Source organism: Ambystoma mexicanum, chromosome 3p, assembly GCF_040938575.1.
Source record: "Ambystoma mexicanum isolate Mex_15411 chromosome 3p, UKY_AmexF1_1, whole genome shotgun sequence".
Taxonomy (NCBI): Eukaryota; Metazoa; Chordata; class Amphibia; order Caudata; family Ambystomatidae; genus Ambystoma; species Ambystoma mexicanum.
The window spans coordinates 1,076,988,201-1,077,001,550 of NC_090925.1; the positions used below are offsets into that span (position 1 = coordinate 1,076,988,201).

At 45.1% G+C, this 13,350-nt stretch overlaps 1 protein-coding gene across 4 annotated transcripts in view; it reads right to left on the reverse strand.

Annotated features, from left to right (window-relative positions):
* The window catches only part of STK32A (serine/threonine kinase 32A), an 885,758-nt gene that overhangs the window by 62,452 nt on the left and 809,956 nt on the right, over positions 1-13,350 (reverse strand). For all 4 annotated transcript variants that reach the window (XM_069652434.1, XM_069652435.1, XM_069652432.1 and 1 more), the window contains exon 9: positions 8,913-9,029. In XM_069652434.1, the coding sequence (XP_069508535.1) occupies positions 8,913-9,029 (117 nt within the window). The remainder of the gene's footprint in view (positions 1-8,912; positions 9,030-13,350) is intronic.

Sequence of the window (13,350 nt, forward strand, 5' to 3'; positions counted from 1 at the left end):
TACCCAAAAGGATCCCCACACACAGACAACCAGTGTTCACAAGCCTATGATTTACCCCATCATCATGAATTGTGCTATGAATAAGCACACTCCTTTAGACCTATCAAACACCACCACAAAGGTCACTTAACCAGATTCAAAACACTTTAACCTTTCAGATCCGAGATTTCCCTTCCATTATAATATTCCCAAGAGTCACTACCAAATCCATAGAAGCAGAACGGGACTCAGGACCCTGGTACATCAAATCTGAACACAGCACCACACATTCCGCATCTGGCTCGTCCATCCCACGAACAATCGCATTACCTCTTTTCCAACCGAGCGATGCCCAGCGAGGCCAAACGTGTGTATATGAGACCACTTTACATGACAATACGTGGCAAGGACCAACACATGTCTCTTTATTAAAGGCTGGGGTGGGTGCAATATGCGTGGCCATCCCCCATTGGTTGCCTCTATTTCTACTTCACTTGTGTGCCTCGCTGAATGTTCCTTAAGTGACAGGTGGCTGGCTATATGTTGCGTAGCTTACGCCTATGGGAAGTAGCGTGCTGGATAAGGTGGTGGGCGCTGGCAACATTATGGAGCCTATCGACTTGGAATCTTAGAGCCAAAGATAAAAACAATGCTCCTTTCTCCAGCATTCCATTCCCAATTATTCTAAATAATGGGAAACAGCTGGCAAGCATTAAGGACCGGGAGGTTGTGAGAAGATATGATCAAGCAAACTGGCTACAATGAACAGCTTGGACAAAAATAGTGTTGGGACTGGAGCTGGCATACATAGCGTTGTTCATATAGCTTGTAAATCAAGCAGTTCAAGCGTGTTTGCTGCAGATAGCTCTGATCGCACACATTCTGTTTTAATAAATATGCAGTCTCTGCTCTCTAATAGACAGCACGGTCAGCCCCCCCCTCCCCTGCCCCCCCGTGAGAGCGGCCCATTAGATGTTTGAGCAGTAAAGCATTTCAATGAGCAGGGAATACAGGCACACAACACCCCAATATAGGCGGCAAGCATCCTTGGGCTCAGACCCAACTCTTTATTTAGTGTGGGCAATTCAGGCCTTCAAGGCGCTTTCAACATTCAGATTCCTAGGCATGTTTTGTAGCATGAGACCTTGTGGAAAGTGTTAGGAGATGCCTTATCCACGTGACTAAGATGTGCATGTGGGATCCTGCACGGCGGCTTCAATGAGTGCAGTTCAGGGCGATGAACCATGCTAGCAGAAATATGGTTCTCATGCAAAGGTGTTGCATTCGATAACATGCAGCTAACTCTGACATAGTGGTGGGTTAACATAGCGGAGGGGCCACGGGAAATCTTGGGGAAGTTCGGACCACCCCTACATGGGATGACTTGGTCAAAGATTGCTTTCAGCTTGCTGGGGGACTAGTGGCCTCAGACACATGTCGGGGTGTTGAGTGTGGACACTTGGATGCAGTCAGCTTGGTTGGCTCCTGCCACACTGTTTGTCCATGTGCACCTATCTTTTCCAATTAGAGGGAAGACAGTGTTACGCCAAGGATTTGGTGCGCCCTGTAATGGTACCCACCCCTCGCAGGGTACTGGGAGGGCCCTCGGGTCTGACCATAACACTTTCTAAAGGACAGCCTGTGAAAGCTCATTTAATGTCCACCACGTGCTGCATGGAGGACATACATTGCACACCTCCAACGCCTCTGTGCATGTGTGCATGTTTCAGTAATACAAACCACTCCCCAGGTAAAGGTTGCGTGTGGGGGAATATCCACATTTCAAACAGCAACAGTGGGTGCACATATAGGATTACACAAGGGACCCTGTGGACATTTAGGCAATTCCAAAGCGGGAGCCATGTTGAGCAAATGGCAGGCAAGGAACGTTAGTTTATAAGGCATATGATATGACTGATAGTAAAATCTGAGGAAAATCCTTAGGAAAGGGTCCAAGGTAGCTTTCATACATGCTTACAATTGTCTTTCTTTTGAAATGAAAGAAGAAGCCTGTGTCACTATGTGACTGGGTGTGTCCAGAAGCGTTGTAAGACCAAACAAGGCCATTGGAGGTGCTCAGCCGATGGTTAGCCATGGTGTGCAGGTAGGTACCTTTCCTCTGGACGCACACATTGGCTGCAAACAACTGATATTGTTTGGTTCCAATATTCAGGTACAAATTGGATCTTAGAGTGACAACGCTGGGTGACCCGTAGATGTCTACAAAAAACAGGACACAATATTCACTGTGAAATTGAAAAATTTGTGTTTTGGTGTTTTGAGACGGGAGACACTGCGCTTAAAAATGCTTCCATTGACTCGATTGACTCTGCCAGGAGCCTTGCCAGGAGTCTTTCTTCCCTTTCCTTGTCCCTGCCTGGAGGTGGGGTTTAAAACCTGCCACACACGAGGAGTGTGCTGTGTGTGCAGTGTGTTTTGGTGTTTGGGGGTGAAGGGCAGAGGGCGAGCCCTGCAAAGACAGACACCTGAGGACACAAAGACCGTCAGCAACCCTGATTCCAGCATAATTCTGGTAAGAGCAATTGCTGCACAATAGCCGTTGCCGTTTGTACACCACGTGTTAATCACCTCTGATAATCATCCTTGGTGTCGGGTGCCCGGACAACCATTAAACTTTGATCTATATTACATTGATAAGGTGCCTCAAAAGATAATCTAGGCAGTACAGTGTTGCATTGTTTCATCCAACCTGAAGTGCAGCGCAACCACCACCATTGTCACGCGAGCCGCCAAACGGGCTGCGTTGACCACACAAGGTGACATGACCGCCACTGAGCAGACCAGTGCAGGAATGGATGTCATCTCAATCGAAGAATCTGTCTCTGCTAATGCAAAAGAAAAAAAAAACCTAGTGCCCCCTGACTTTAATCAATCTACACCTCCCACTGCACAGGAAAAAAGCATGAGAGGATCTAGGCGAGCATGCCCACAATGAACAGTGAAGAACATTGATAAGGTGTCGAAAAAGAAACCCTCTGTAAAGCTGCTGCCCATAAAAGACTACTAATTGGAACAGGGCACACAAGAGCAGAAAGAGAATGAGAAGGAGGAGCTATTTGAGGCGATTGATCTCTACTCTGATCGTTGCCCCAACTTGGCTGAGGCGTTTACAGAGGAACTTGTGGCTGCAACACCATGTCTTAGCTCAAAGACCATTGAGACAGTCGTCAGAGCACTGATTGTCCCTCACCAGGTGGCGCATTTAGCCTTGGCCATTGACTCTGACACATCTCTCTTTTCCACCCCTGTTGCTGGTGTCCATTCCATCCTCCTCTCCACTCCAACAAAGCAGCTTCAGGAAGAGCAAGATGAACATCTTAAAGAATACCTTGATCGAAATATCCAATCATCACATCAATCAAGGCAGGAGGATCCTGCCAACTCCTTAAATACACCAAGCGATAGAATAACTCCCCTGTACCTGCCTCTCCTTGACATACCAAGAGACCAATCTCCAGAGGGAGATACTAGACCTTACCATGAGAATGGCGTCGTGGCTAACCATGAGGCTAGACAAGAGGACCTCAGCATATGTTCTCAGGATGTAAATGATAGCAGTTGCCCAGCTACTGTCCTCTCAGCATTGGAGTCTATGCTGGGGCTATTATCGAACAAAAGTGGCACTGCTGACATCAAGCTGAACTTGCTGTGCTCTAACCTCGAAAGGGTCACAAATTCTCTAAACAGCTTAGATAAATTATTTTTTTATTTATTATTCATGTGTTATAGCTTAGTATAAGCTTTTCACATGATATAAAAAATTACATTTACAAAACAATTGCACATTAAAAATAGAAAATAGTAACATAATGACTTAATAAAGGAAATAGTAGAATAAGAGAAAGAATAAGAAGAAGAGAAAGAAAGAAGAATAAAAGCAAGAAAAAGAAAAAATTAAAAAATAAATCTTAACTTAAAGAGTTCAAAATTCAAAGTTAAAAATGTACATGTCTAGGAAAGTGTGTAAATAAGTCCTTAAGATCAATGATTAATGAGTGGTAGTTCTTTTGCATGATCAAAACTTCAAGTCCAAAAAGCGATTACTAATGGTAGATAGGTATACTATTTTTTCCTACGTATAACATTCCCAAAGTTGGCATCTGTAGGTTGGCAGATTGCTATATGTTTATGCCCAATGATTTCTCAACCTTCGTCCAGACATTATACATTGCAATGTATAGTTTCATTCCTTTTGCATTAACGGCTCTTTGCCAAAATTTGTTGCTGCTAACATGTTCCAAGTTATGGACAAAGCCTACATAAAATATTGTGTAGACCTTTATCATAGCAGCACATCTGTAAGGACATGTTTGCCCGTTTCAGATTCCGTTCTGTCCTTGCACAGCCTGCAACAGCGTTCGGATAAGGTGAGATTGTTCTTGATCCCACTTATGGCCAGTACAGGTAGCTGATCAATCCTTAGCAGAAGAATGAATCGTCTTAGGCGTGGTGAAGGGCATAGATTCAAATATGGTAAAGGTTTCTTGAAAGTGTAGTTCATGAATTGCACAAATTTATAGCGCTTTAGGTCTTCCAAATGCGCAAAATTGCTGATCCAATCATGTAGTTCAGTTTTCTTGGCTAGCGCTCTAAGCAAAAAAGTTGAGACCACTTGTTGTTTTTGGGTCCAGCCAATCGCTTCAAGATAGTTATTCATGTTCTTTTTCATAAGAGAATATGAAGAAGCTTTGTTGATTTCACAGTGAATCGCTGCTAACAATAAATTGTCTGTGTCAGATGTTACTTTTAGATATAATTCTGCTCTTTTTCTGAGTAGGGACTTCCAGGAGATAAGGCCCATTTCTAATCTAAGGATGGCCATTGGAATACAACCCGGGAGACCGAGTATTTTTTTCCAGAATTTTCCTTCGAGGATTTGGAGCCAGTCAAGGTCCATCAGTTGCAGTGCCTCAAGGCCATAGGTTATCATTGGCGTTAAGACCTGTAGGTAGAGTTGGCGTGCTGCCCAGATGGTATAACCACAGTGGGATGTAGAGAAACGAAAGATAAGTGCTGTGACTTGGGCCGCTCTCGTAGTTCTAGTTTGTTTACAGGTAGTGTATTGCCCCTTGGGCTCAACCTCAACACCCAAGTATCTGTAATATGGGGTATAGTTAATTACAGTCCCATATATGTTTAAGCTGACTCGTGATGTCTTCTTGGAACTAAACATCACCATCTGAGTTTTGTTCAGATTAATAGCCAGTCCATTTGTTTGTGTATAGGACCATAGTGCCTCTGCTGATCTTCGAATGCCGCTAATAGTGTGGTCCATGATGACTAAGTCATCAGCATATGCTAATACCACACAATGAGCAGATCCAATCTTGGGGGGGCAATTATTTTCCAATGATAGTACTTTGGGTATATCATGGACAAACAGGTTGTACAGTATTGGTGCCGTAACACATCCTTGTTTCACGCCACAATTTTGATTGATCTTGTTGGTCATTTTCCCTTTAGCATCTAACTTCAGGGAAACTGTGGTGTTGGGGATGTAATAACTTGAGATAGTGTAGTATTCCTTTAGGACATCCCAAGTTTTCAAGTTTGGCCCACAGTAGTTCCCTGGGAACTAGATCAAAAGCGGACTTGAAATCTATGAACAGGGTGTATAAGGGTGGATTGCCTGGTGGTGGACAGCTTACATAAGCGTCTGAACACCTTCATTGGCCTAACAAACAAGATGAGCAATGGCATCAATAGCTTGGTCAACAGTCCCAAGATGCAATCAGATCCACTCGTATCCCCTGTCAACACATCTGCTCCCATTCCCTCGCGAGTAACAAAGGGACCAGATATGGACCAGATTGCATGGTACCAACGAAAAAAGAAAAAAGTGGTGAGGCAAGCAACAATGTGCGAACTTCTCTCTGACAAGACCAAAAGAATCAACAAAAAGATGTCCCGACTATCTCCAGTGTAGCATGGAAACACTGTCCCAACATCTGATAGATTCAACTCTGATCTAGAGCCAAACTCTAACAAAATGCTTCCCAATCCACCCTAAAACGGGCAATCCTCGGCTCCATTTAATTGTGTGTCTCATTCATTACCAACAGTTGAAGATGGTTCCGTCCTAACTATCACCGAAGGCACAAAGGGACACCCACAGCAAGCTAAGTTAGAAGAATCATCGGCAGCACTCCAGCAAGCAAACTGACTACCACAGCCCACCACAGAGAAGGAGGGCACTCCCAGGGTAGTAACAACCCTGGGGAAAGACACCTCCGATGCACATGTTGCTCCAAGGCTGCAACAGGGGCAAAGCACTAGGGAGAAACTCAACCATAATGGTCTCAAGCCCTTGGACATTGCAGGCACAGCCAAAGCCATGAGGATTGAGAGTGTCTTCAGTCACGGCCAGAACTTCTATCTGAACCGGACATGATTAAAGGATCTTCTACACAACGTTATACCTCTACGCTTTGTCAACATTAGAGACATAACGCTTGTTGACCTACGCGAGGACATCAGTAAGGCCACTCTTGGACCATTGCTACCCTATTTACAAACTCGGGTATGAATGCTCAATGGTCACTACAAGAGATCCTTTCTTGCTCGGACCTACTGCATCAGCAAACAGAGTTCTCACTGCTCCCGTTTTACCTACTGCACCAATTCATCTTGACTTAGGCCGACACTCCAACATAACTACCCCTGCCATCCAATCGGACATGACTGTACTCCCTGTGACATGCAATATGTACATAAAGGAAAGTAGCCACAAAGGCGAAACTAGTCTAGAAGCGTTGCATTGGTCGTGGTTGCCAACATAGTAGACAGCCGGGCCGACCTGCGATCTTTACCCTGGGTCCATACCGCAGTTTCTCCTGTTAATCTGGAACACATGTGGCTCATCGCATCTGTTCAATGGTGATGGTTTATTAGACCAAATAGATCGATAAGCATAATATCCTTGCAGGAAACCTAGCTGATAAATACCTTAGTAGTGGACGGATGGCACCTGATAACCCATCTTGCGGTCTAGGGCACAAGAGGTCATCCTGAAGGGGGTCTGATACTGGGAGTAAGAAGATAATAGCACTGAAAAAGGGTAAAAAATTTAGAGTTTTAGGTAAAACTCAAATTTTTCACCCAACTCAAGATTGGGCGGAGTGGTAAATGGAGTGGTAATAGCGTTACCAACACATTTTGCCACTCCACCCAACTTGTGATGAGGCCCATATCAGGGATGTAGGAGGTTTGTGTAACCAAGTTGGCAGTGCTAAGTTTATGTTCGAGCATGGCCACAGAGCTGGACACTTGTGTAGGGTGCCCGCTGTGCGTTAGGGTGGTGAGAATAACTGGGAACTAGTCTCCGGTCCTTACTGCAATATGAGTGGGCTGCAAAATGTAAAGCCTCGTTGTGCACTATGTCACATTGCTGCACACCCACAATGTCATTCTATGGCTGCCTGTACCCTGGGCGCCGTCAGGTGAAGCTCTGGATAACCCAACTTTGACTCTTGATGGCAGTGTAGTGCAGGTATCACAACTTCGGATTTCGCACCAAGACCATCCCCATTGCATTTTGAGACTCTAAGACCTCATTTTACTTAGAAAAGTTTTGAGTAGGTTTGCTGTAGGCTTTCACTATTTGTGGGAGTTTGGATCCACTGAGAAAGAGATTAATCCCACTCTGGTTTACCTGAGACGCTCCTTTGTAGACATTTTGAGTTGTGCACGTGTATTAGTTGTGTGGAGAGCAGTTAGCACCTGCATCTATTCTCTCTTTCATCAGCTCCAGACCCCTACTTCTGTAGGAGGGTGTCCTCCATCGTGGTAAACATTGGGGTTCTGCATCAGTGCATTGGTTTCCCATCAGCTTCCTCATGTACAAGCCTAGCAGCTATTCGTGGTCACTTCCTGCAGGGGGCACTGCGTGGTCACTTCCTGCAGGGGGCACTGCGTTGACATTAGTCAGTCACACAGTTGGATGGAGAGTGCATTTCCCCCAGTGAGAGCCATCGATTCTGATTGAAACCACCTTTCCATCCGGGTCAGACATTACACCTGACCAAGACCTCTAAAGAGCAAGGGTTACTGTTGGTATGTGGGTCTGTCCTTTTGGCATGCGACTCGCTGCATGTGAGTGGGAATGTCTTTCTATGCACTCGAGTCACTGCTTCTCTTCTGGGTGTGACTGTATTCCTATGCGAGACCGTGGCCCTGTGACTGAGACTGCCATGTTATGCATGCAGCAAGTCACTGCATATGAAATGAAATTATATCCTATTTATATCGCGCTCATACACAGGTGTTTCAGAGCTCGACCAGGCAAAGGGAGGGGAACAGGGGAGAACAAAAACCACAATCTTACTAGGCCAAGTGACATTAAGAGCGCACAAGTGGATCTTTCATCATGTGAGACATATTCTGTGAGTGAAAATGCCTTTCTATGCATTAGTCACAGCGTGTGAGTGGGACTGTATTTCTATTAGAGAAAGCTGTCCTGTGAGTGGGTTTGCTAGGGGGGATGAGAGGGCTATAGCCCTGGGTCTTTTGATTGTAACCCTGGATAGAAGCTCAGGGGCTATAACCAAAGGACTAGCTAGCCCCGAGTCCTGACAGTCCCGACATTAGCGTAGCCCCAGATCTTTTCCAGACCTAGCAATACCCCTGAGTGGGACTGCCATTCTATGCATGCAAGTCTACAGCAAGTGTGTGGGACTGTGTTCCTATCATCGAAAGTCCCTCTGCGAGTGAGGCTGCCTTTCTATACATCAAAGTCACTCCTTATGCGTCGGAATGCCTTGCCCGAGACACTCTTCCCGATTCATACTTTGTGAAGGATTCCGGCTTCTCATTAATGAATCATTCCTGCCTCCCCAGGTGTACAGATGGATCCCCTTTAGCGATACACGAAAGGTCTGCTAGGGAGGACCAGGGGCGTCCTCCTATGCACGTACCTTGTGAAGCAGAGCGACCATGTCCAGAGACCACGTGGCAGGGTATGTAACTGTGGCTGTGTGGAACACCTGCACGATGTCATTGGCTGCCGTGCTGGAATGGATGTGATACGGCCTCTGTCAAAAAGGAACAGGGGTAAAAAACAAACAGACAACATGGTTAGCCTGCGAAAACAACAACGTTAAATGAAAGTAGCAAACAATCTGACATCTGCAAGCCCCAAACAAAGCTTCCAAAGGGACTGTCAGCAGGTATCATCCAATGGACACATGACGGTGGAGGCAGCATGATTGAGGAGTTGCAGTGCACCGCTCTGCGGCGAATCCACAGTTTTTTCGATCAACTCTGAATGTAGTAACTCAGTAGGTCTCATTACGGGTCTGGCGGTAACCATGTCGGTAGAAATGGTAGGTTGCCGCCGGACCTGTAATGAATTACCGGCGCCTGGCTTCCCGGTAACACCAGGGTATTCGACCTCGGCGGCCAGGAAGTCAGGCACTGGTAATTTAGTAAAGCCCCATTCCCATGGAGTCCCAACGGTGCCGGTGCTTCAGTGAAACTCTCCGGGCGGGTGCCGTTCCGCCCGCCTGGTCTGACTCTGGCGGGCAGAATGGCACCCGCCTGCAGAGTCGTACTGTGCCGGTCCGGAAACACTGGTGTCGGTAGACCTAGCGGCACCAGTGTTTCCAGACCGGCACAGTCGTAATGATGCCCAATGTGTTTAAAGTGTCACCTGGGGGGCAAGGTGATATATTATGCTAAACGTATCCATACTTAGAAAGCTTCTTCAAGCTACATAACATCCTTACATTGGGTTAAGCCAGCCAGCCAACATTTCTCCATGGTTTGTGGGGCACATGGCAGCTGCCATTACAACTTCTGCCTCTTGAAAGGAAATGTGCCATGATCAGAAGTAGATGTGGTGGGTGACAGGTCCTCTGTGACCACAGGAGAGCCAAAAAAAGAGGCAGAAGAGGTCACTTTTGGACTATTTTCCTCTTTTAAATGTTTGCCACTTGCTGCTCAGAGGCAGTGAACATTTTGCTCAAAGTAATTAACCACAATTTCATAATGCTGGATCATTGTAATTTGTAAAACCCTTTTGATATGCTGTGATCTAACTTTGTACCATTGCTATCTAGGCATCACAAGGCCGGTTCATAGACACAAGCAATGTTGTTAAATCTGTCTCATAGGAGACATGAGAAGAAGAGTGCATGTGAACTAAAAGAGCACAGCACATGATGAAAGAAATGAAAGTGAAAATATTAAAGAAGGATCTTTCAGTGTAGTCAGGTAGGTGTGTATAATGTGGCACGTATCCTTTCAACGTGACATCACCTGCCATGGGCAATTGTCAAAAGTCACAGCAATTGTAGTAGGTGACCGCATCCAGCCCCACAGATAAGGGGTGTATCTGCCACTTGTTCTCTCTAAAAATAGGAAATACTCCCAGAAAATAAAACGTAGGAGTAAAAAACATCCCCAACAGAAAAATGGGAAGAAACATGTGACCTTGTGCCCCTATTTCACTAACACAGCTGCATGGATAGGTTTGGAACAGCAGTGCACGTAGTACCACAGGAAGAAACTGCTATTATTACTGCCTGATCGGACGGAATAATCATGCATCTTCTAACGTGCATGCATTACTTGGTGCAAATACATAATTATAACAAGAAGATTTCCGTTCCCCAGATAAAACATATTTTGACTGGCTTATAAAAGCTTATAAAATACTCCCATTGGGAACTGGACTTACATTTTGACTTTAAAAAATAGCGAGTAAAATACTCCCATTTCAAAATCTTATCTGGAGCACTGGCCGCATCAATACAACTTCATGCCAGAGGAGGAAGTCCACATTTACGCAGCGGGATATTACACTTTAAGTGCCTGATTCATGGAGCGTTTTGCTACGGGATTGCACCATTATAAAACACTTCCATGAATCAGGCCCAGCGTTTGTGTTACTGAGAAATGTTAGAATAAATATAAATGAATTAGGCAGAGACGCTCAAACCAAAACTCGATCTCCTGAACTTCAGTAAGCTCAATCAGCTGCAATTTCTGAAATTTCTAAAGGTGTTCACGGAAAAAAAGGTTTTAGCTATTACAAAAGTTAAAAACAAGGGGTGAAAGGTTCATGGGAGCACAGACAAAACAAACCGTGTCAATTTCTAGCATAATTACAAGCAGGAGTTGAGTTTGGCAGTTGAATTAAGTAGTGACAGACATTAACCCTTCATGCAGTGTTGGACCAGCTCACCTGCAGAACATCTGCTCACAATTTATCTTAAAATCAACACTTTTATTTCGCAGAATTTATACATTTGGCTGTGGCAGACCAACTCTCGCTCCTGAATTCAGCAAGGATGTTCATGTCACGCCCTTTGCAAGGAAACGTAGTGCTAAACATATGACATATATCCATAATAGGAATTGGTGAAAAGTGGGTGGCAGAAGTTGGAAGAGCCACATTTCTTCTCTGAAACCTTTGCCAAAGACATTTTGGAAAGACCGTCTTTCCAACGTATGAATCCCCCGTGGCACAAGCCAGAGCCTGGGATGCAAACATTCCAGTCATTCATGTGGACGGAATGTCCAGCATGCTCTGATAGGCTAAACATGTACAAACCTCACGTTTGCACAATCGGAGCATGGCAACCATTATAACCTCCTTATTGGCTAAAAGCTTTGCACACTGGACCCACCACCCACTTCTGTGATTGAGAGGATTCCACCCAATCGGGCAAGTGTCCTTGTTTCGCTTGGAAAGTTGTATTATGTAAGTGGATGGCCGATTGTATGCCCATTACGCCATTCACTTTTGAAATGTGCAATGAGCTGGATTTCTTCCCATCCCTAGTCATTAGCACCTGGGGAACCAAGTCAATATCCTGCTTAGATAATAGTAAACAGATGTGCTCAGTGGACAACTCCAAAGCTACATTACAAAACGTTTGCACTGCGCTCTGGGCAGTGCCACGGAGGGCCTCAGAAATCCACAGAGGAAAGATAGCTGACTGAAGGTGTTTAATTAAAGTTTTAAAGAACTGGTCTGGGAAAACTGAGGTAGTCGAAACTGTGGAAGTCTGTGTGGCTCTCTTGACCTCCCCGTGGGCTCCATCCACCCTAGCCCTGGCGTCACTAACCCCCAGAATCTCTGTAACGTACTCTAAAACAAGGTAACCCATACTGTCTATGTTGTTCTTATCTTGATGGGGAAACCTAAAGGCCATGGTCTTTTCGGTCTATCTCTCTCCCAGACTTTCTAAGGGACACCTCTGGTCTTTTGGACTGTCCAATGTCCCCAGGGTTTTCTCTTCCAGTCTCTCCTCATCTCTCTGTTTCTTACTCTCTCAGTCTCTCCCTCTTTATCTTTCTTCACTCTCCTCCTGCTTTGATTTGCCTAATCTCCCTCTCTCTCTGCCTGTACCTCTTTCTTTCTCCTCACACTTCTCACTCTTACCCATCTCCTTCCTTCTTCTACCCTTTCCTTCTACGCACCCCTCACTTCCACCACCCTCCACTACATTCAACTGTATCCTCCCTCCTCTCACTTTCATCTCTCTGTCTCTCTACCTGCACCCCTGTTCTCTCTCAACTACTTTAATCCTTCTTCTTTCCATCCTCCCCACTACACCTCCTGCTGCCTCTTTCACTCTCTCCTGTCACATACCCTCTGTCACTTACTCTCATGTCCTCTCTAAATCCCACTACACATGCCCCCTCTCTAGCTCTCACCTTCCTTTCATTCATCCTTTACAACCCCCACAGATACTAACTGAAACCACTCTCTACTACACACAATACATTACCTGCACTCTCTCAGAACACTGCCACATTCTCCTAAGCACTCCACTCCACGTCCTCCCTCTACCTGCTCTCTTGAGCAGACTGAGGGGATGATAGACTAGGGCTTCCCTAATTTATTTAGCCCACCTCTACGGAAGGATCAGCTGTGGTTTCTGAAGGATGATTTTATCGGGCAAGACCTAGTTCTGCCAATTTTCAACCAACCCAAATCACGCGTGCACAATTGTATTTATTTAACAACGTTCTTGTTATGAGCCTGGAACATGCCAGTTTATTAGTATATAATCCACAGAGCCTCCCTTTCCTTTTGGGACAAGAAATGTGCAGGGTTTCACAATGGTCTATGTATTAAAAATAGAAATAATCAAACCTATTCCAAAAAGTTTTAAAAATGATACATCTTTATCATTCCCTACGAAATCCCAATATCAATCGTTACTACAATGATGAATGACCAATATTCTGGCCAATTTAATTGTCAAAGCTGTATTTTATTTGAATATACACCTTTCAAAAAGCACACCTGCCGCCATGGGTACATTTGGTTTATCCTGAGTGTGCATTTACCATGGGTTTAATGGTGAATGAGGGTTCAGGACAAAACTTTTATTTTAAAGA